The 24,326-nt window shown below is 45.7% G+C and overlaps 1 protein-coding gene across 1 annotated transcript in view; it reads left to right on the top strand.

Annotated features, from left to right (window-relative positions):
* Window positions 1–23,951, top strand: part of LOC137332380 (alpha-N-acetylneuraminide alpha-2,8-sialyltransferase-like) — a 37,488-nt gene extending 13,537 nt beyond the window's left edge. The window contains exons 4-8 of the mRNA XM_067996161.1: window positions 4,132–4,244; window positions 11,084–11,173; window positions 12,502–12,953; window positions 22,044–22,243; window positions 23,928–23,951. Of these exons, the coding sequence (XP_067852262.1) occupies window positions 4,132–4,244; window positions 11,084–11,173; window positions 12,502–12,953; window positions 22,044–22,243; window positions 23,928–23,951 (879 nt within the window). The remainder of the gene's footprint in view (window positions 1–4,131; window positions 4,245–11,083; window positions 11,174–12,501; window positions 12,954–22,043; window positions 22,244–23,927) is intronic.
* Window positions 23,952–24,326: the final 375 nt, after the last annotated feature.

Below are 24,326 nucleotides of genomic sequence, written 5' to 3'. Positions count from 1 at the left end.
AAGGAAAGAGTAGTGGCCTATTAGAGACCAAAAAGGTAACCTGCTTGTGGAGGCAGAAGATGTTGGTGTGGTTCTTGATGAATACTTTGCATCTGTCTTCACAAAAGAGAGGGACGATGCAGACATTGTAGTTAAGGAGGAGGAGTATGAAATATTGGATGGGATAAACATAAGTTAGAGAGGAAAAATAACGAGTTTAGCATCTTTGAAAGTAGATAAATCGCCAGGCCCAGATGAAATGTATCCCAAGCTGCTAAGAGAAGCAAGGGAGGAAATAGCAAAGGCTCTGACCATCATTGTCCAGTCCTCCCTGGCTACAGGCATGGTGTCGGAGGATCGGAGGACTGCTAACATTGTACCGCTGTTTAAAAAGGAAGAAAAGATAGACCAAGTAATTTCAGGCTAGTCAGCTTAACCTGGATAAATTATTGGAAATAATTCTGAGGGACGGTATTAATTGTCATTTGAAAGGCATGGATTAATCAAGGACGGTCAGCATGGATTTGTTAAGGGAAGGTCGTGTCTGACTAACTTGATGGAATTTTTTGAGGAGGTAACAAGAGGGTCGGATGAGGGTAGTGCGTTTGATGTAGTCTACATGGATTTTAGCAAAGCTTTTGACAAGGTACCACATGGCAGACTGGCCAGAAAAGTAAAAGCCTATGGGAGCCAAGGGAAAGTGGTTAGTTGGATCCAAAATTGGCTCAGTGGCAGGAAGCAAAGGGTAATGGTTGACGGATGTTTTTGTGACTGGAAAGTTGTTTCCAGTGGGGTTCCGCAGGGCTCAGTACTAGGTCCCTTGCTTTTTGTAGTATATATCAATGATTTAAACTTAAATGTAGGGGGCATGATTAAGAAGTTTGCAGATGATATAAAAATGGGCCGTGTGGTTGATAGTGAGGAAGAAAGCTGTAGACTGCAGGAAGATATCAATGGAATGGTCGGCTAGGCAGAAAAGTTGCAAATGAAATTCAATCCAGAGAAGTGTGAGGTAATACATTTGGGGCTGGCAAACCATGCAAGGGAATGCACAATAAATGGTAGGACACTGAGAGGTGTAGAAGAACAGAGGGACCTTGGAGTGCATGTCCACAGATCCCTAAAGGTAGCAGGACAGGTAGATAAGGTGGATAAGAAGGTGTACAGGATACTTTCCTTTATGAGCCGAGGCATAGAATATAAGAGCAGGGAAGCTATGCTATAACTGTATAAAACACTAGTTAGGCCTCAGTTAGAGTACTGCGTACAGTTCTGGTCACCACATTACAGGAAAGATGTGATTGCTCCAGAGAGGGTACAGAGGAGATTTACGAGGATATTGCCAGGACTGGAGAATTTTAGCTATGAGGAAAGATTGGATAGGCTGGGGTTGTTTTCTTTGGAACAGAAGAGGCTGAGGGGACATTTAATTGAGGAGTATAAAATTATGAGGGGCCTAGATAGAGTGGATAGGAAGGACATAAGAACATAAGAAATAGGAGCAGGAGTAGGCCATCCGGCCCCTTGAGCCTGCTCGGCCATTCAACAAGATCATTGCTGATCTTCCACCTCAACGCCATTTTCCTGCATCATCCCCATATCCCTTGATGCCTATTTCCCTTAGCAGAGAAGTCAATAACCAGGGGGCATAGATTTAAAGTAATTAGGAGAAGGATTAGAGAGGAGTTGAGGTGAAATTATTTCACCCAGAGGGTGGTGGGGGTCTGGAACTCACTGCCTGAAAGGGTAGTAGAGGCAGAAACCCTCAACTCATTTAAAAAGTATATGGACATGCACTTGAAGTCCCGTAACCTACAAGGCTACGGACCAAGAGCTGGAAAGTGGGCTTAGGCTGGATAGCTCTTTTTCGGCTGGCATAGTCACAATGGGCCAAATGGCCTCCTTCTGCGCCGTAAATGTCTGTGATTCTATGAAGCCCATCGATTCCAATTTAAATACTTTCATTTGTTTTACATCAGCAGATAGTAATGTTATTGCCACTATCACAAGAATCAGTCATGAAATGATGTCACTCAGCTTGCAAAGCTTCCTGGCAAAATACACAATCCAAGTCTTTGCACCTAACACCAATCCATCTTCCCATCTGATTTCCAGATTTTCATTTGTTTGTCTAATATAAAATTTGGGATCCAATTGTGTTCTATAGCATTTAACCCCTTTTGAATCTGAACATTGTAAAAACCCTCCGTACATAATTGCCTTTGAAAGCAGTTGTTCCTTACATTCTTTGTTATTCTGAATGATTGCCATCATCCCTAACCTGTCTCTCTGCCAATCCTTTTACTAAAACCAGGGACTCTCCTTGTTCTAATGTAACAACCCTGTCTGCCTATTCATTCCTTTAAGCAATCCCTTTAATTGCCTGTGTTTTGTTTTATCATGCTCCCACATTGTTTCTAAGTGAATTCACCTAAATCTCTTCCCGATTGTGGTTGGTAAAACTGTGTACCATTTCTCTTAGTGTGATAAAAATCTACATGCATTCAATTACATAAATCAGAAAACAAAAGATACAGAAGGAAAAATTTAACAGAGCAAGAATAATCTCTAATTTTAAATTATAACAAGCTTCTTATGTTTGCGTCACCACAAGTTCGGTCAAGGACTCTCCCCTGATGATCTGCTGTCATTGCCCGGGTTACGCGCACTGTTTTAAATCGTGTCTGAGGTAAGGACAGGACATTGAGTTCCAAAATGGCAGCGGGACCTCAAATCAGCGTTGCTCAATGATCCACATCATAATCTACTTGCTCTGCATGCTGCAGGTGGTCGGTAGGTGCGTGCGAGCAAACTCCTTTACAAGATGGTGTCCTGCACACTTCCCATCAGAATTGTGTGCGCGCATCTTGGACCCCGTTTTGGAAGCTTAGGTGGATGCATAGCGCCTAAGAAAACAGGCGTTACTCGGTCCAATTCAAACCCCTATGGATTTATGACTTTTTATTCAGTCAGCACTGATTCATTTTTTTAAATTTGTTCATGGGATGTAGGCATCGCAGGCGAGGCCGGCATTTATTGCCCATCCCTAATTGCCCTTGAGAAGGTGGTGGTGAGCCGCCTTCTTGAATCGCTGCAGTCCGTGTGGTGATGGTTCTCCCACAATGCTGTTAGGAAGGGAGTTCCAGGATTTTGACCCAGCGACGATGAAGGAACGGTGGTATATTTCCAAGTCGGGATGGTGTGTGACTTGGAGGGGAACGTGCAGGTGGTGTTGTTCCCATGTACCTGCTGCTCTTGTCCTTCTAGGTGGTAGAGGTTGTGGGTTTGGGAGGTGCTGTCGAAGAAGCCTTGGCGAGTTGCTGCAGTGCATCCTGTGGATGGTACACACTGCAGCCACAGTGCATGGTGGTGAAGGGAGTGAATGTTTAGGGTGGTGGATGGGATGCCAATCAAGCGGGCTGCTTTGTCCTGGATGGTGTCCAGCATCCTGAGTGTTGTTGGAGCTGCACTCATCCAGGCAAGTGGAGAGTATTCCATCACACTCCTGACTTGTGCCTTGTAGATGGTGGAAAGGCTTTGGGGAGTCAGGAGGTGAGTCACTCAGCGCAGAATACCCAGCCTCTGACCTGCTCTTGTAGCCACAGTATTTATATGGCTGGTCCAGTTAAGTTTCTGGTCAATGGTGACCCCCAGGATGTTGATGGTGGGGGATTCGGTGATGGTAATGCCGTTGAATGCCAAGGGGAGGTGGTTAGACTCTCTCTTGTTGGAGATGGTCATTGCCTGGCACTTGTCTGGCACGAATGTTACTTGCCACTTATCAGCCCAGCAACTGACACATCTTACAAGCTTTGTTGAGGAAAAGGAATCATTAATAATCCAAAAATGTTTGTCACATATGATTACTTTGAACTGCCAGCATTCATATTATCTGTGTAGTGTAAGATTTAATTCTTTGTCCTGTTAACCTTTCTTGTTGGCTCTGTAATGAGCTTTGGAACCAAGCACAATAACAATCATTTGGGTAATTCTCCACCTCGAGTATCTATTTATCTAAATATACTTTCAAATAGTTCTATTTATTTGATAAGGTGCATATTAAAAACTGTTTAGATTATTTTCTGTATAATTAAAGGAACTTCTGAATTATCAATAATGATGCCAATTGTACATTGTTCATTCTTTTTTTAGAAAGATCCTTTAAAAGGCCACACCCTGAAACGCTGCTCTGTTATTGGAAATGCAGGAGTTCTAACTAACAGCAGCTGTGGAGTGGAAATAAACCAGGCTGACTTTGTATTCAGGTAAGAACCAAAGTAGCTGCAGGAGCATGTCTGTGTTTGTTCCTGCTAATGAATGTGAGGGTTAGTACAAGAATGTAGGTGAAATCTTTAAAAAAAACTCTCATCCTTGTGTTCAAATCCCTCCATGGCCTTGCCCTTCCTATCTCTGTAACCTCCTCCAGCCCTACAACCCTCAGAGATCTCTGCACTCTTCCAATTCTTGCCTCTTGCACATCCCCAATTTCCATCACCCCACCATTGGCAGCCGTGCTTTCAGCTGCCTAGACCCTTAGTTCTGGAATTCCCACCCTAAAACTCTTCACATCTCTACCACCGCGCACTGTGGCTGCAGTGTGTACCATCCACAGGATGCAATGCAGCAACTTGCCAAGGCTTCTTCGACAGCACCTCACATCCTTGAAATGAGTGACCATAATATGGTTACATTCCATATCCAATTAGAGGGTGAGAAGGTTGGTTCCCAAACAAGCGTACTGAGCTTGAATAAAGGAGACTATGATGGTATGAGAGTGGAATTGATTAAAGTGGACTGGGAAAATAGATTAAAGGGTAAGACGGTACATGAGCAGTGGTGTTCATTCAAGGAGTTATTTTGACTTTCAAAAAATATATATTCCACTGAGGAAAAAAGGGTGTAAAAGAAATGACAGCCACCTGTGGCTAAGTAAAGAAATTAAGGATAGTATCCGACTAAAAACAAGGACATATAAGGTAGCCAAACTTAGTGGGAGGATAGAAGATTGGGAAGTCTTCAAAAGACAGCAAAAAGTAACTAAAGGATTGATTAAGAAAGGGAAGATAGATTATGAAAATAAATTCGCAAAAAATATAAAAACAGATAGCAAGAGTTTCTACAGTTATATAAAAAGAAAAAGGGTGGCAAAGGCAAACGTAGGTCCCTTAGAGGATGAGACCGGGAAATTAATGGTGGGAAACATGGAGATGGCAAACATGCTGAACAAATATTTTGTTTCAGTCTTTACGGTAGAGGACACTAAGAATATCCCAACACTGGACAAACAGGGGGCACTAGGGGGGGAGGAGCTAAATACGATTAAAATCACTCAGGAATTGGTACTCAGTAAATTAATGGGACTCAAGGCGGATAAATCCCCTGGACCTGATGGCTTACATCCGAGGGTCTTGAGGGAAGTGGCAGTAGGGATTGTGGATGCTTTGGTAATAATTTTCCAAAATTCTCTGGACTCGGCAAAGGTCCCGGCAGATTGGAAAACTGCTAATGTAACACCCTTATTTAAAAAGGGTAGTAGGCAGAAGGCTGGAAATTATAGACCAGTTAGCCTAACATCTGTGGTGGGTAAAATTTTGGAGTCTATTATTAAGGAGACAGTAGCAGAACATTTGGATAAACATAATTTAATAGCACAAAGTCAGCATGGCTTTACGAAGGGGAAGTCATGTCTGACAAATTTGCTTGAGTTCTTTGAGGACATTACGTACAGGGTGGATAAAGGGAACCAGTGGACGTAGTGTATTTAGACTTCCAGAAGGCATTCGACAAGGTGCCACATAAAAGATTATTGCTCAAGATAAAGAATCACTGGATTGGGGGTAATATTCTGGCATGGGTGGAGGATTGGTTATCTAACAGGAAGCAGAGAGTTGGGATAAATGGTACATTCTCGGACTGGCAACCAGTAGCCAGTGGTGTTCCGCAGGGGTCGGTGCTGGGTTCCCAACTCTTTACAATCTATATTAACGATTTGGAGGAGGGGACCGAGTGTAACATATCAAAGTTTGCAGATGATACAAAGATGGGAGGGAAAGTGGAGAGTGAGGAGGACATAAAAAACCTACAAGGGGATATAGACAGGCTGGGTGAGTGAGTGGAGATTTGGCAGATGCAATACAATATTGGAAAATGTGAGGTTATGCACTTTGGCAGGAAAAATCAGAGAGCAAGTTATTATCTTAATGGCGTGAAACTGGAAAGTACTGCAGTACAAAGGGATCTGGGGGTCCTAGTGCAAGAAAATCAGAAAGTTAGTATGCAGGTGCAGCAGGTGATCAAGAAGGCCAACGGAATGTTAGCTTTTATTGCTAGGGGGATAGAATATAAAAACAGGGAGGTATTGCTGCAGTTATATAAGGTATTGGTGAGACCGCACCTGGAATACTGCATACAGTTTTGGTGTCCACACTTAAGAAAAGACATACTTGCTCTCGAGGCAGTACAAAGAAGGTTCACTTGGTTAATCCCGGGGATGAGGGGGCGGATATATGAGGAGAGGTTGAGTAGATTGGGACTCTACTCATTGGAGTTCAGAAGAATGAGAGGCGATCTTATTGAAACATATAAGATTGTGAAGGAGCTTGATTGGGTGGATGCGGTAAGGATGTTCCCAAGGATGGGTGAAACTAGAACTAGGGGGCATGATCTTAGAATAAGGGGCTGCTCTTTCAAAACTGAGATGAGGAGAAACTTCTTCACTCAGAGGGTAGTAGGTCTGTGGAATTTGCTGCCCCAGGAAGCTGTGGAAGCTACATCATTAAATAAATTTAGAACAGAAATAGACAGTTTCCTCGAAGTAAAGGGAATTAGGGGTTACGGGGAGTGGGCAGGAAATTGGACATGAATTTAGATTTGAGGTTAGGATCAGATCAGCCATGATCTTATTGAATGGCGGAGCAGGCTCGAGGGGCCGATTGGCCTACTCCTGCTTCTATTTCTTATGTTCTTATGTACCTCTCCCCTTCTTTAGATGCTTCTTAAAACCTTCCTCTTTGACCAAGCTTTTGGTCACCTATCCTAATATCTTTTTATGTGGCTCGGTGTCAAATTTTTGTTTGATAATGTTCCTGTGAAACACTTGGAATGTTTTACTATGTTAAAGGCACTATATAAATGCAAGTTATTGTTGTTGTTGCTGTCATTGCACAATCCTTTTAGCTTCTGGCCATATGCTATTTTAGTCAGAGTTAAAATGTAAATGGACTAAAGTTGAAGGAGATGTTTCCGTGTTTCTCATTTATATTACAGCTCTCACAACGAGCACTAGCCTGACTTTTAGCTTGTGGTAATAGGTAATGTAAGAGTAGGGGAACATCCAAGAAATAATGATGATAACATAATTAGGTTTAATGTAAAAATGGAAAAAGAGAAGGAACATTGAAATATAAAGGTAGAGTCATAGAGTCATAGAGTCATACAGCACGGATAGAGGCCCTTCGGCCCATCGTGTCCGCGCCGGCCATCAGCCCTGTCTACTCTAATCCCATATTCCAGCATTTGGTCCGTAGCCTTGTATGCTATGGCATTTCAAGTGCTCATCCAAATGCTTCTTGAATGTTGTGAGGGTTCCTGCCTCCACAACCCTTTCAGGCAGTGAGTTCCAGACTCCAACCACCCTCTGGGTGAAAAAGTTCTTTCTCAAATCCCCTCTAAACCTCCCGCCTTTTACCTTGAATCTATGTCCCCTTGTTATAGAACCCTCAACGAAGGGAAAAAGCTCCTTAGTATCCATCCTATCTGTGCCCCTCATAATTTTGTACACCTCAATCATGTCCCCCCTCAGCCTCCTCTGCTCCAAGGAAAACAAACCCAATCTTCCCAGTCTCTCTTCATAGCTGAAGCGCTCCAGCCCTGGTAACATCCTGGTGAATCTCCTCTGCACCCTCTCCAAAGCGATCACATCCTTCCTGTAGTGTGGCGACCAGAACTGCACACAGTACTCCAGCTGTGACCTAACCAGTGTTTTATACAGCTCCATCATAACCTCCTTGCTCTTATATTCTATGCCTCGGCTAATAAAGGCAAGTATCCCATATGCCTTCTTTACCACCTTATCTACCTGTTCCGCCGCCTTCAGGGATCTGTGAACTTGCACACCAAGATCCCTCTGACCCTCTGTCTTGCCTAGGGTCCTCCCATTCATTGTGTATTCCCTTGCCTTGTTAGTCCCTCCAAAGTGCATCACCTCGCACTTTTCCGGGTTAATTTCCATTTGCCACTGTTCCGCCCATCTGACCAACCCATCTATATCGTCCTGCAGACTGAGGCTATCCTCCTCACTATTTACCACCCTACCAATCTTTGTATCATCAGCGAACTTACTGATCATACCTTTTACATTCATATCCAAGTCATTAATGTAGACCACAAACAGCAAGGGACCCAGCACCGATCCCTGTGGTACCCCACTGGCCACAGGCTTCCAGTCACAAAAACAACCTTCGACCATCACCCTCTGCCTTCTGCCACTAAGCCAGTTTTGTATCCAAAGTGCCAAGGCACCCTGGATTCCATGGGCTCGTACCTTCTTGACCAGTCTCCTGTGGGGGACTTTATCGAAGGCCTTACTGAAATCCATGTATACCACATCCACTGCGTTACCCTCATCCACACGCCTAGTCACCCCCTCAAAAAATTCAATCAAATTAGTCAGACATGATCTTCCTTTGACAAAGCCATGTTGACTATCCCTGATTAATCCTTGCTTCTCCAAGTGGAGACTAATTTTGTCCTTCAGAATTTTTTCCAATAATTTTCCTACCACTGATGTTAGGCTCACTGGCCTGTAGTTCCCCGGTTTTTCCCTACTCCCCTTCTTGAATAATGGTATTACATTAGCAGTTCTCCAGTCCTCTGGCACATCCCCTGTGGCCAGAGAGGTTCTGAATATATGTGTCAGAGCCCCCGCAATCTCCTCCTTTGCCTCACACAGTAGCCTGGGATACATTTCGTCCGGGCCTGGGGATTTATCCATTTTTAGGCCTGCTAAAACCGCCAATACCTCCTCCCGCTCGATGTTAATATGTTCGAGTATATCACAGTCCCCCTGCCGTATTTCTATGTCTACATTGTCCTTCTCCATAGTGAAAACAGATGCAAAAAATTCATTTAGAACCCCTCCTACATCTGCCGGCTCCACACACACATTGCCATTTTTGTCCCTAATGGGCCCTATTTTTTCCCTAGTCATCCTCTTACCCTTAATATACTTATAAAACATCTTAGGATTTTCCTTTATTTTGCTCGCCAGTGTTATTTCATGGCCCCTCCTTGATCTCCTAATTTCCTTTTTAAGTATCCCCCTGCACTTTTTGTACTCCTCTAGGTACTTGAAAAAGCCAATTGCATTGAGATGAAAAGAGTATTAGTCCAGATAAATTGGAAAGAAAATTTTGCAAATAAGACAGTGCATAAGCACTGTTCATACAGGAGATGATTAGGGTACAGATTAGACATATCCAGACAAGAGGTAAAGGTTGTACAGCAGAAGTGGGAGTTTCTTGAATGGGTAGAGAAATTAAAATGAGACTTTAAAAAGGGGCATGTGACAAATCTAGAGCCAATAATTCAAAATAAAATCAATCCAATTTAAAAAAACTATCGAGGGGAAGCAAACAAAATGATTAGAAAGGCTAAGAGAACGTATGAAGAAAGATTGACAGGTAATAAAAAAGAAAAAATAGTAAAGGATTTTCTGAACACATAAAAAGTTAAAGAATAGTTAAAGAAAAGGTAGGGCCAATTGAAAATGGAGAAGTAACTCTTCTTGTGGAGAATGAAGGAATGACAGAGCTACTAAATGAGTACTTTGCCTTGCTTTTCACAGAAGCATGTGGTAATAGTAATGAAAAGGTAGAAGAGGAAGAGGTGGAGCAATTAGATAGGATAACAATAGATAAGGAAGTATTATTACAAACATTGCTAGAACTTCAAGTGGAAAAGGCACCAGGCCCTAATGGCATCCATTTTGAATACTAAGGGAAGTCAGAGAGGAAATAGGCTCTGCCTATAATCTGTCAAACATCCTTAAATATGCAAGTTGTTCCAGAGGACTGAAGGGCTGCTAATGAAACACCACTGTTCAAAAAGGGAGAAATGAATAAACCAGGTAACTATAGACCAGCTAGGTGCTGCACCTGGCTGCAAAACATTGCAGAAACACTGCAAGCAGATTAACACATAAATGCAATATGAAAGTTTAAATTTTGCACCACTGGCGTGCAATGCACCTATGATCTTCTGATATTCATCAGAAAGGGTGCAAGGTCTACTGGTGGCATACGGCCTTGCAAAATTTACCCTAAGACGTTGTGCTCAAGAATGTGTGAAACAGAGTTAGAGATGCTGGTGAATCAATAGAATAATTTGTTAAATCAAGATATTAAGGGAACACGTCTTTGGAAGAATAGTAATCTGAAAGGAATATATACTTGAGAGAATATACATGTGATAAGGAAAGAACAATACTTAAAAGAGGACAAAATACATGCAAAAATGAAAGCAATGGCTGACAATTTATTATAAATCATTGATGGGAAGGAAAGTGTAGAGGAAGTAGTTTTTGTTCAACATGAAAGAACAAAATAATAGTTTTACCAGAAAATTTTTTGATGTTTCTTAACAAAATGTAATTTCATCACCTCCATGGAGCCGCTTGTGTCGAGTCTGCCCTCCAGCTCTATTGACATCAATAATGGGGAACATTTCTGGCCCACTGTAAAGGAGGTGGGAGGGGGCGTGACCAACCAGGGCTGAGGGCTGCTCTGGAACCATTGGTCCCTTGGAAATGACACTACAGGCTGGAAAAGACCAACCAAAGATTAGAATTTGCCTGGACCTACTGACAATCTAAGGATTAAAATGATGTGGTGATGTGAATGATGATTTCATTCTCTAACAACATTAATTTATTGGAGAATAATTTTAATACTAATCTACTTCATGACTTATCATTACTGGTCTGATGAACAAGGTGTGTTTTCGAATTTGTTCTGTTCATGTACTGCACTGTCACAGTCGTGATATATTTATATTATGCATTATTAGTTTAAAAAGACAATGCAATTTTTTACATATTTATTTGTAGGTGTAATCTTCCCCCTATCAAGGATTATAAGGATGATGTGGGAACTAAAACAGATATCGTGACAGCCAATCCAAGTATCATTATTAAGAGGTGATTATCTATTTGTATTTATTAACAAAACTAAAAATACAAGAGAGAGAGAGAAAATGGGAAGAAGAGAGAATAGGAGAAAAGGAGGTCTGTGTGAGAAGAAGTGAGTATAAGGTATGCTTTGCTGCTAATATATCTCTTCATTTTCAGCAATTTTCCTTGTCCAATTTTCCCTTCACCGTTTGGCTCCTGAAGGTATCGGGTGGGATTTTCCTCTTTGGGATCGAGTAGCGGTGGACAGGTCTTCTACCTGCCCTTCTAATCCGGATTTATTTACTTGGTTTGTGGCTCGTTTGGCATGCAGGACGGGCTCCTGCAGGATTCCTACCTCCAAGAGGAAGGCTGCCAGAGCTGAAGAGGAGAATTAGGCATGGTACAGGGGGACTGCTGCAGCAGCATTTGAAGAGGTGGAAAGGGACTGCTAGGGCAGAGGGATGAGGCTTAGGAAGGTTAGTGAATGGTGACCACATTGGAGGGAGAGGCGGTCTTTATTTGGCCCTCCCTCTCCATTTACAAAATTTAAGGCCTTACCGCTGCTACCCCTAACCTACCACCACTTTTCAACAGGCACTCTCGGGGAGCGGCAGTAAGAGGGGCGGACAGGAGGGAAATAGGCCTGGAACCTGGACCCTGCCTCCCTGCCGACACCTACATGTGGTGGGAGGAGAAGAAGTGTCTGGCATCAGTATTGGGGAGCACAGGGGAAGAGAAATGGAGTCAGGGTAGGGAGGTAGCGATAGGCCCCTCCACCCAGCTTTTCCCCATCTTCCTTCATTATCCCATCGGATTTCATGTGGGATCGCAGAGGAAAATGCAGCCCATTAACTTCTTGCTGGGTTTTAGTTGTAAAGGTGCTAATTGCCCTCTAGTACCTTGCCAAAGCAGCCATTCTACCTCTGCGATGCTTGGCAGGCTTACGTGGTCCAGTAGTCAGATTTTGGTTTTCAACCTGAGGTCCATGGTTTTAATACCCTCACCATCAAAAGTTCCCTGAGTGAGCCAAGCACTGTTCCTTCCTTAGCCGGCCCCTTCCAACCCCGCCCACGACCTCACCCTCGACCCCGCCCATGACCCGGCCCCACCCATGGCCCCGCCCGGCCAATGACCCGGCCTCGCCCCGACTTATCATTTGCCTTGTAATGGCCAGATGGAAGTTCAATTGCTTACAAGGCTGCTTGGAAACTCTCAAAAATGATGGAGACCCAAAATAACCAGTCTCCACCATTTCCGTAGGGATTCCGTTGGCCTCCCGCTAGAGATACACTGGGAAACCGAGGGAATCCCTGAATTTCAGGGCCTAAATATAAACAAAATTGTTTATTTTACAGGTATCAAAGTCTGAATTTAAGAAGAAAACCTTTTGTGGACTATATGTCTGCCTATGAAGATGCATTTATTCTGCTGCCTGCCTTTTCTTATTCAGTAAATACTTCACCTTCATTTAAAGTTTCCTACACTCTGCAAGATTTTGGAACAAAACAGCAGGCAATATTTTTAAATCCATCATACATGAAAACTATCGCTAAGTTCTGGAAGAACGAAGGCATTCGCGAGCTTCGTCTCTCTACTGGTTTCATAATGTTAAGCGCAGCATTGGAGAGTTGTGAGGAAGTGTGGGTGTATGGATTCTGGCCCTTCACCAAAGGTGTGCACGGAAACCAGTTCTTCCATCATTACTATGACAATGTGCTGCCAAATAAAGTTCACTCGATGTCTAATGAATTCTACAAACTTCTGCAGCTTCACATGAAAGGCATTGTGAAACTGCATGCTGATGCATGTAAATAAATATATGATATGATAAACTGTAGGCGACAAACTTTACTAGTTTGTGAATCAGCTTTAAAATATAGTTCAAGTTTTCTTTTTATTTACTGAAGCATGTTTTAAAAATGATTTTATTGTGGTGATAGTTGTGGAGAGTCTGGATGATGCCAGGGATGGTAAACTGAAGTTGTGAGGAGAGGGTTGAGATGCTCAGACTATTTTCACTGACACAGAGAGGGCTGTGAGAAAGGCTGCAAATTGGGTCAGGGCCCAGGTATGCCAGGTCTCGGCCTTACATCTGGGATGCTGTGATGGTCTTTTGGAGAGAGAGAGACCTCAAACAAGACCATAGGCTTAAGTTGTTTTGGGACTGCGGGCAGGGGCTCCCCTATGTTGAGGGACTTGGCATTGGGTAACCAGAGATACACCCAGTGAGACCAGGCATACTTTGCCAACAACCTTGAACTTGGGGCCCACCTGGGGTTCATGGTTGAGATCGTGTTCTGGATTCTCGAAGAGAAACTCAATTTTATTTTTTAATCAAATGCAGCCCCTTATAAATGGGGTCACTGGGGGGCCTTCTGTTTCTGGGATCAAGGCTCTGACACCTCCCCCCTTCCCGTTACTTTTTGGCTACAATTTGCAGGCTCTTCAGCGAGCGGGCACCCTATACGTGCTCCCAGTGGCGTGGGTGCCCATCAGTGAGATGATAATTAAGGGGAGTCCCCCAACCCTGTGAACTTTGGCAAGCTCAGTGGTGTAAGTGGGCACATTACACCAGGATGCATCCCCAAACAAGGATTTTCAGCCCTCATTTCTTCTGATTGGGGAGCCAATGACCAGGGGTTGTCAATTTAAAATTGTCATGAAGGGAGTGAGGAGAGAGGTTAGAACAAATTTCCTGACAGAGTTATGGGAGCATGGAATGCTTTGTCACAGGAAATGGTTGAGGCACTTCTTTGAAGTGAAAATTGGATAAATATTTGACGTAGAAGGTGATACAGGGCTATGGAGAGAAACCACGCTTTAGGATTAGATATCAATTGTTCTCGCAAAAAGCTGGCTTAGATAAAATGTGTCAAATGGCCTCCTTCTGTCATGTAAACTTCAATGGTTCTATGGTTTTATGGAGTGAGCAGGACCAACTCAATAGAGTGAGGGACAGAGGAGTCCCGAGTGCATTGGATGCATTGGGATTGTGATGCCCAAACAAATGAAATGATAGGTGATTATATGATTATACTCGGGTATTGAACAATTTGATTTTGATGTTTAATAATGAAGTGTAAAGAATTGTAAATATTGTAAAATGGCAATTAAGAAGATGCTCATTTATTGTTGGTCTTTGCAGACTTTGGTGAGGGATCTGTAATCAATAAATTCCAAGTTATTTGAAGCCTATGTTTTATATTACATCGTAAATGGACCTCATGTTCTCAATCAAAGTGTGAAAAAATAAGACCTAGTGTAATTTCATTAGGACAATGTGTACAATTAGCGCTATAAAATAAGCACAGTTGCATCAATAAAACTTTGGAGTGTGCAAATCAGAGACTTTTCTGTGGTCCACCTCCATGAAACCATTCTCTCCTGGTTCTATTCCCACCTGACACAGTGTAGCTAGCACATTCCTAGCAATTGCTTTTCCCCCATTCTGCATAGTTACTTCAGGAAGACCAAATGTTCCATCCTTGGTTTTCTCCTTTGAATGTCACACCTCAGCGGCATTGGCCGTAAAATTCCTTGGGGGGTCCCACCAATCTCCTGCCGTAACTCTGTTGGGAGACCCAGCGGAACCCACAGGAAAACAGTGGACATTGGGTTGTGCTGAGTCTCCATAGATTCCAAGAGCTTCCGAGCTGCCTTGCAAGGAGGGGGACCCCTTACAAAGCAAATGAATGCTAATGGAGAGCCAAGGACTGGGACTCCTGTTCTTGAGCCTCAGTCAGGGCACAGAGTAGTAGTGGCAGGGGGTATGCCATGTGAGTGGAAGCATAATGGCCTCAACAAGGGCATATGTGGGCCCAATCAGTGAGGTCCGGGCTATGGACCCCGGAAGAGATAAAAGTATTTTCTTAAAAATATGTCACAGACTGGCCCCCTTTTTCAAAGGGGCAGTAGGAACATGGCCGGGCTAAGGAGGGTCTGGGCAAACACAGCCCCCACAGGTGGGTAAGCGCTGGAGTTTCCAGCAGGCATAAGAAGATAAGAGATGGAGATGCGCCTGTAGTGGTGCTTGTGCCTGCCTGGCCCATGCGAATGAGACACCCTCAGCAGCCACAATCTCGATGTAACCGCTGGGATTGCAACTCAAGGGATTTCTGGCCCAGTATCTGTAGGCATGGGGTCAGCTTCCACCCATGTTGACGATGCCCAGCTCTACTACTACACCAGCACCACCCGTGAATCCACAGCTACCCGAGGATATGATAAGTTGCTATAGTAATACATGTTCTTTGCCACAGTATTGTCAAATTGCTTGTCCAACATCAAGTGATAGATGAGCCTGAACTTTCTGCCACTGAACATCAGCAAAGCCAAAGATTTCTCATTTGAGTCTTGTCAAAAAATGTTGCCCCCCAACTCGATCCCCCTTTCCCACCTGCTTGCTCAGGCTGAATCAGACAATGCATAGCCTCATTGTCTTTTTCTAACCTGAGCTGAGCTTCAAACCCATATCGTAGCCATCATCAAGACTGTTCACTTCCATCTCTGCAATGTCATCTGTCTCCACCCTTACCTAACCCCTACTGCCGCGGAAATCCTTATCTGAGTGCAAGGAGCCCATGGATATCTTTCTCTCTGAGATTGAAACCATTGATGCAGCTTCTTCTGCTGTGCCCTCCCCTTCCCCTTGTCCACTACCTCTAGCCTCCCCAATTCTCCACATATCATAGCCGTGAGCTCATTTTTCTGCAGTTTCTTCCCATCTTTCCCTGCCTTCACCAAACTCATCTCATCCATGAGATCTACTTTCTTTTTTTTATTCGTTCATGGGACGTGGGCGTCGCTGGGGAGGCCGGCATTTATTGCCCATCCCTAATTGCCCTTGAGAAGGTGGTGGTGAGCCGCCTTCTTGAACCATTGCAGTCCGTGTGGTGAAGGTTCTCCCACAGTGCTGTTCGGAAGGGAGTTCCAGGATTTTGAACCAGCGACGATGAAGGAACGGCGATATATTTCCAAGTCGGGATGGTGTGTGACTTGGAGGGGAACGTGCAGGTGGTGTTGTTCCCATGTGCCTGCTGCCCTTGTCCTTCTAGGTGGTAGAGGTCGCGGGTTTGGGAGGTCCTGTCGAAGAAGCCTTGGCGAGTTGTTGCAGTGCATCCTGTGGATGGTACACACTGCAGCCACAGTGCGCCGGTGGTGAAGGGAGTGAATGTTTAGGGTGTTGGATGCGGTGCCAATCAAGCAAGCTGCTTTGTCCTGGATGGTGTCGAGCTTCATGAGTGTTGTTGGAGCTGCACTCATCCAAGCAATTGGAGAGTATTCCATCACACTCCTGACTTGTGTCGTGTAGATGGTGGAAAGGCTTTGGAGAGGCAGGAGGTGAGTCACTCACTGCAGAATACCCAGCCTCTGACCTGCTCTTGTAGCCACAGTATTTATGTGGCTGGTCCAGTTAAGTTTCTGGTCAATGGTGACCCCCAGGATGTTGATGGTGGGGGATTCAGCGATGGTAATGCCGTTGAATGTCATGGGGAGGTGGTTAGACTCTATCTTGTTGGAGATGGTCATTGCCTGGCACTTGTCTGGCGCGAATGCTACTTGCCACTTATCAGCCCAAGCCTGGATGTTGTCCAGGTCTTGCTACATGCGGGCTCGGACTGCTTCATTATCTGAGGGGTTGCGAATGGAACTGAACACAGTGCAATCATCAGCGAACATCCACATTTCCGACCTTATGATGGAGGGAAGGTCATTGGTGAGGCAGCTGAAGATGGGTTGGGCCTAGGACACTGCCCTGAGGAACTCCTGCAGCAATGTCCTGGGGCTGAGATGATTAGCCTCCATCTTCCTTTGTGCTAAGTATGACTCCAGCCACTGGAGAGTTTTCCCCCTGATTCCCATTGACTTCAATTTTATTAGGTCTCCTTGGTGCCACACTTGGTCAAATGCTGCCTTGATGTCAAGGGCAGTCACTCTCACCTCACCTCTGGAATTCAGCTCTTTTGTCCATGTTTGGACCAAGGCTGTAATGAGGTCTGGAGCTGAGTGGTCCTGGCAGAACCCAAACTGAGCAACGGTGAACAGCTTATTGGTGAGTAAGTGCCGCTTGATAGCACTGTCGACGACACCTTCCATCACTTTGCTGATGATTGAGAGTAGACTGATGGGGCGGTAATTGGCCGGATTGGATTTGTCCTGCTTTTTGTGGACAGGATATACCTGGGCAATTTTCCACATTGTCGGGTAGATGCCAGTGTTGTAGCTGTACTGGAACAGTTTGGCTAGAGGCACAGCTAGTTCTGGAGCACAAGCCTTCAGCACTACAGCCGGGATGCTGTTGGGGCCCATAGCCTTTGCTGTATCCTGTGCACTTAGCCGTTTCTTGATACCACGTGGAGTGAATCGAATTGGCTGAAGACTGGCTTCAGTGATGGTGGGGATATCGGGAGGAGGCCGAGATGGATCATCTACTCGGCACTTCTGGCTGAAGATGTATCTCTCCCCTCTCACCTTAAATCTATGCCCCCTCGTTATAGACTCCCCTATCTTTGGGAAAAGATTTTGACTATCTACCTTATCTATGCCCCTCATTATTTTATAGACTTCTATAAGATCACCCCGAAACCTCCTACTCTCCAGGGAAAAAAAGTCCCAGTCTATCCAACCTCTTCCTATAAGTCAAACCATCAAGTCCCAGTAGCATCCTAGTAAATCTTTTCTGCACTCTTTTTCTAGTTTAATAATATCCTTTCTATAATAGGGTGACCAGAACTGTACACAGTACTCCAAGTGTGGCCTTACTAATGTCTTGTACAACTTCAACAAGACATCCCAACTCCTGTATTCAATGTTCTGACCAATGAAACCAAGCATGCTGAATGCCTTCTTCACCACCCTATCCACCTGTGACTCCACTTTCAAGGAGCTATGAATCTGTACTCCCAGATCTCTTTGTTCTATAACTCTCCCCAACGCCCTACCATTAACGGAGTAGGTCCTGGCCCGATTCGATCTACCAAAATGCATCACCTCACATATATCTAAATTAAACTCCATCTGCCATTCATCGGCCCACTGGCCCAATTTATCAAGATCCCGTTGCAATCCTAGATAACCTTCTTCACTGTCCACAATGCCACCAATCTTGGTGTCATCTGCAAACTTACTAACCATGCCTCCTAAATTCTCATCCAAATCATTAATATAAATAACAAATAACAGCGGACCCAGCACCGATCCCTGAGGCACATCGCTGGACACAGGCCTCCAGTTTGAAAAACAACCCTCTACAACCACCCTTTGTCTTCTGTCGTCAAGCCAATTTTGTATCCAATTGGCTACCTCACCTTGGATCCCGTGAGAGTGGTGCTCAACATGGAGGAGGACTGATTCATCAGCTGAGGGAGGACGGTAGGTGGTAATCAGCAGGAGGTTTCCTTGCTCATGTTTGACCTGATGCCATGAGATTTCATGGGGTCCGGAGTCAATGTTGAGGCCTCCCAGAGCCACACCCTCTTGACTGTATACCACTGTACCACCATCTCTGGTGGCTCTGTCCTGCCGGTGGGACAGGACATACCCAGGGATAGTGATGGAAGAGTCTGGGACATTGGCTGAAAGGTATGATTCTGTGAGTAAGGCTATGCCAGGCTGTTACTTGACTAGTCTGTGGGACAGCTCTCCAAATTTTGGCACAAGTCCCCAGATGTTCGTGAGGAGGACTTTGCAGGGTCGACTGGGCTTGGTTTGCCATAGTCGTGTCCGGTGCCTTGTGGTGCGATGCCGGGTGGTCCTTCCGGTTATATTCTTATTATGACTTTTTTTAGCGAGATTTTACAACTGAGTGGCTTGCTGGACCATTTCAGAGGGCAATTAAGAATCAACCACTTTGCTGTGGGTCTGGAGTCACATATAGGCCAGATTGGGTAAGGACGGCAGGTTTCCTTCCCTAAAGGACATTAGTGAACCAGATGGGCTTTTACGACAATCCGGTAGTTTCATGGCCACCATTACTGATACTAGTTTTTTTAAATTCCAGATTTTATTTAATTAATTGAATTTAAATTCCCCAGCTGCCTTGGCAGCATTTGAACTCATGACTCCGGATTATTAATCCAGGCCTCTGGAATACTAGTCCAGTAACATAACCACACTGCTCCCTGGATGTTCTCCCCACTCAAATCCTAACCACTCATTTCCTCTTCCTCTGTAACCTCCTCCAACATTATACCCACCTCCCCTCCAACTCCATTCCTCTGACTGCAGCGTCTTGTGCAACTTCCACTTTTCGCCTTACGATTGGTGGCTGGCCTTCAGCTGCTTGGGCCCCATGCTCTCGTATTCCCTCTCCAAATCCCATACATCACCCCCCTCTCTTACTTTTAGCCCCTTTTTAAAACCTATCTCTTTGATCAAGCTTTTGGTCACCCCACCTAATATTTCCATCTTTGGTTCGATGTTCATTTTTCCCTTACGCTTCTTGTGATGTTTTCTACATTGAAGGTGCGATATCAATGCCAGTTTTGTTGTTAAGTACTTATTAGCAGCAATTAGTGTGGAATATGCAGATTTACTCAGAATTTACTTCAGTCCCAGATCATATTGAGTTCTTTCAATTAAAGCTACCATTCTGCAGCTGAAGCTGTAAATGAGTCCAGCATTCTCTCTAGTTTCGGTCAAGCTAGCAATTACATCCAGAGGCCCTTGCTTGATTGGTGTTTCATTGCAACCAACCTGTTCCACAGTAGGTTGTCGATCTCAAATTAGTCTACTTATAATTCAGTTTTGATTGCATAGGCTGCACATGAACTCTTCTTTCTTGGCTGTCTGTGTCTTAACCCATTAAGCTCTTTTAACAAGTTGATACCATTTTAATTAAGGGTTTCAAGTCCATTCCCTTTTCCATCTCACAGCTCCCGGGCGAGCGCACCCTGCCTGTTCTCGCTCCATAGCCCTTACTTAATCTCCCTTAAGAGCAAGCAACAAAGCCCATATCATCAAGCCCAGAATCCTTCAACTCGAATCAACAGACTCCCAGTATTGAGCAGAACAGGAGACAAAGACTAAAAGAGAGGTCTTTTGATGAACCCTGCAGTGTTGGTGTCACTTCAAGTCGGTTAATGCTAAATATTTTGAAGAAGAAGGAGCATAAATGGTAGGAGATCATGGTACCAGAGGTTCAAGGCCAACAGAAGGCAGATTTGCAAGACTCAGTGCTACTTATGAACATACAAACATACAAAAAAAGACAGGAAAAGGTTCATTGAGCCTGTTCCATCCAAACATGGTGCAACCCACACACACCATCACTCCCGCCCCTCCTGCAGTCACACAACAATCTCCTGGGAGGGGCAAAGAACCAGTGTGATGTAATGTGAGTTACACTGATGTGTCACATATCTGGACCTTAGCAAGGAACAATTTGGACAAATTCAATGTGTTACCAGTAGGAATTCACGCTTGAAAGGAATGGTCATTGAAGAATCTCTATTACTTTATTGTATTTCAGTCTCTCAAAGCATTATCTAAAAGATAGGAGGTAAGGAGAAAAGTAACAAGGCGAAGGGGTTTAAGGAGGGAATTCCAGAGAGCAATGATAAGACAGCAGAAGATTCCGCCACAGATAGTGCAACTGGCAGGGGGAGGGGGGGTTGCAGGGGAGATGCATGGAGGCAGGGGTCAGAGGACAATGGAAGTAGCTTGAATATAGTGCTAGTGGGTGTCACTGAAGTAGGGTGGGGTGAGGACTTGAAGTGCATTTTAAACTAGGACAAAGATTTTGAATGCAATGCATTGGAGGATAGGGAGCCAATAAGGTTGACCAGGACAGAGATGATGGATTAATGGTGGTGGAATGTTGAATGAGTTGGAGTTTGTTCAGGAATGGAGGAACTCCATTCAGCCCCTCGAGCCATTCTGCCATTCAATTAGATCATGGCTAATCTGTACCTCAACTCTATTTACCCACCTTTGTTCCATATCCCTTGATATCCAAACAAAGATCTATCGATCTCAGTCATGAAAATTTCAATTGACCCAGCATCCACTACGCTTTCTGTGAAAAAGTGCTTCCTGATTTCACTCCTAATGGCCAAGCTTTAATTTTGATTGTACCTTTTTGTCTTGGATTCCCCCAACAGAGGATATAATTTCTCTGTATCTACGCTATCGAATCCCTTTATCATTTCAAACACCCCTGCCACCATCCCCTGCTTTACTTGCTTTTTCTTTACCACACATCAGCTGGGGGAGTTAGATAGCATTGTCAGGATGAAGCACCCAGTAAATCCCAGAGACAGCTGGTGTAGTAATGAACTATATTCCCGTAGACAACAGACCCTTAGATAGGAATTATAACATGTGACGTTTGGAGTGTATAAATTTAAAATAGTTAAGCGAGCTTACCGTGGATTCAGAAGAATAATGGAGAACATACTGAACAGAGAAACCTTGAAGAGAAAAGGGATGAGGCCTACTGCCTATACAACAGATCCAGACAAAATCGGTTTCTACCATTTTATAGCACATGGTGACCAAAAGTAGGTATGTTATGGATGGGTATAAAGGTTGGTGTACTCTTGTTGCCTGGTGGATGCAGCTTGGACTTAGGACACTGGAGATTGGACTTAGACACTTAGGGGGCCCGACTTTACCAGGGGTGCGGGTTCTCGGCGGGTGGTCGTTCGGGCATGTGAAAAACGCGGCGTGCGAATTGAGTGCGTCCCGTGCGCGATCGCAGGATGATTGATGTAATTAGCCGGCAGTTACGGGTTCTCCGCTTCTCAGCTGCGCGCCGGCGGGCTGCGCATGCGCAGTGACGTATGAGCGTTGGTGGAGCTCTATTTAAAGGGGCAGTCCACCAAAGCCCCTCCAGCCACAACCAAGACGTCTCACAATATGGATCAACCCAGGGGTAAGACTGCTCCTCGCTTCACAGACCACGCCCTCCAGGTGCTGCTGGACGGGGTCAGGATGAGGAGGGAGACGCTGTTCCCGACTGACGGAAGGAGGTGCCCTGGCTCCGCCACCAAGAAGGCATGGGAGGAGGTGGCGTCGGAGGTCAGCAACAGGGGCAAAACCACCCGAACTTGGATACAGTGGCGCAAGAGATTCAATGACCTCACCAGGTCCGGGAAAGTGAGTACACTAACGCACTCTGCCTCACTCCGTCTTCCACATCACCTCAAACACCTCACAACCCCATCTCCACTGACAGCACTGCGCTCCCGCAACAATCCTCACAGCCACTCAACTATCATCCTCACCGTGCCTGCACGTACCCACCGTCCCTGTCCCCACTCGACCACTACCACACACCCCAATCCCCATACAATGGGACGGCCATGTGGCACACGCATCCTCCCATCCATCTGCCACACGCTCAACCCACCCACACCAATGCTTGAAGCGTCTCACAATGCAATCATCACTCAATTACGCTTTTGTGTTTTGCCATCACAGGAGAAGAGATGCAAGAACGCCCGTGAAAGGGCACGCACCGGAGGGGGCCCGCCACACGAGGTGGCTCTGACGGACGCCGAGGTGGAGGCGTTGGAGATTAGCCACACGGTACATTGCCTGTCTGTGGCGGATGGCGAGGCTGGGTCTGCAGAAACATCCGGTAAGGGAAAGCTGACACTCAGCACTCATGAGCGCGAATGATCTCAGCATCACATGGCATATGCCGCACCGCCACATTTGGCCACATGCCTGATATTGCCCTCTGTTGTCTTACAGGGCCGTCTGCGAGCGCCGTGTCCGTTGAGGGCGATTCCTCAGACGACATGCCGGTCTCTGAGGGTGCATCGTCACATATGAGCCAACCATCCACCAGCGCAGATACACACACCTCGGTGGGTCCCCCCCCTCAATTAGTTGGGATTGCACATGGTGATTCACCGTGCACATGTGAGCATGAGCAGACCCTGGTGGCAGGGTCAGCCGCGGAGGGTCCGGGTCGGTGGGAGCACTCTTCTCCAGGCTCTGCTCAGCCGGACCCAGATGCTGAACCCAGGGGGCCACCTGTCAAAAGGAGAGTTATCGAGGGGCACCAGAACATTGCTGAGGTACTGGGAGAGGTGCCACGCGCACTCTCCACAATCGCACAGAGGATGGAGGAGTCCAACTCCTGCATGAGGGGAATGGTGGCGCAGGTGCAGGAGGGTATCGCCGAGATAGTGTCGCAGGGACGTGAAGGCATCTCTGAGATAGTGTCGCGGGTAGGTGCGGGAATGTTTGCGGTGGAGGACAGGCTAGCCTCCCTCGAGCGTCACGCACAGCTCAACATTGAGTCCATGCAGGCCCTCACAACGGCTGTTCGGATTCAGGGTGAGCAACATTCTGCCGCCATAAACAGGTTGACAGATACATTGGTGGTGGCCTTGCAAGGTCTCACCCACGTCATCCAAACTGCCGTCCAGCAGGGTGGAAGGGGTGATGTGGGCCTAGGCTATGAGAGGGAAGATGGTGAACGGGGACATGGAAGTGGGGACGCTACTCAAGGTGCCCCCACGTCTCACCCATTACCCCCCTCTCAACCAGTGCCCGCAATGGTGCCTCCTCTCCAGGTGGCCGAGTCTGCCCCTGCACAGGTGCAGGAGGAGCAGTCTGTGGAGGTGCCCTCATGGGCACCGAAACCCAGGGGGCGTCAGCCCAAAGCATCCACCCGGTCAGGGCACGAACAGGAGCAACCTGCCACTACCTCTGATGGAGCCACAGGGTAGCACCACGTAGGGGGTCCCGAAAACGTAAATCCAAGGTTTTGTGAACACACAGGGAATGCACCAGGGTGTCTGACGATTTGTTATCTTTTCATTTCTAGTCCTTGAATGGACATACAGAATAAACACACTTTTTATCACCACTCCTGCCACCTCTTGTCCATTATTCTGCGTCTTGTGCAATAGTTCCCTTCCGTGCGCCTCATCATGACGACGAACACCCGGTCCCACCCATTGGTCATAATACAGTGGGTGCAGGAGTACAGGCACCACTCTTATGTGGAGGGAGCCTGTATGGACCCTCGTCTGTGCACGTGATGATATGTGATCGCCTCACACAGTGTGATGTTGGGAGAACCGTTGGCATATGAGTGCCTCCCTGGCCTGACGAGCACGCAGGTGAGCTGGTGTTCGGCCCATAGGTCGTTCCTCCTCCTCTTGCTCGTACTCCTCCTCGTCCTCCTCCTCCTCCTCCTCCTCATCGACGTCCTCAATGTGGG

The sequence above is a fragment of the Heptranchias perlo genome, chromosome 2 (genome assembly GCF_035084215.1).
Source record: "Heptranchias perlo isolate sHepPer1 chromosome 2, sHepPer1.hap1, whole genome shotgun sequence".
Lineage (NCBI taxonomy): Eukaryota > Metazoa > Chordata > Chondrichthyes > Hexanchiformes > Hexanchidae > Heptranchias > Heptranchias perlo.
This window is presented reverse-complemented; position numbering and strand designations above follow the sequence as displayed.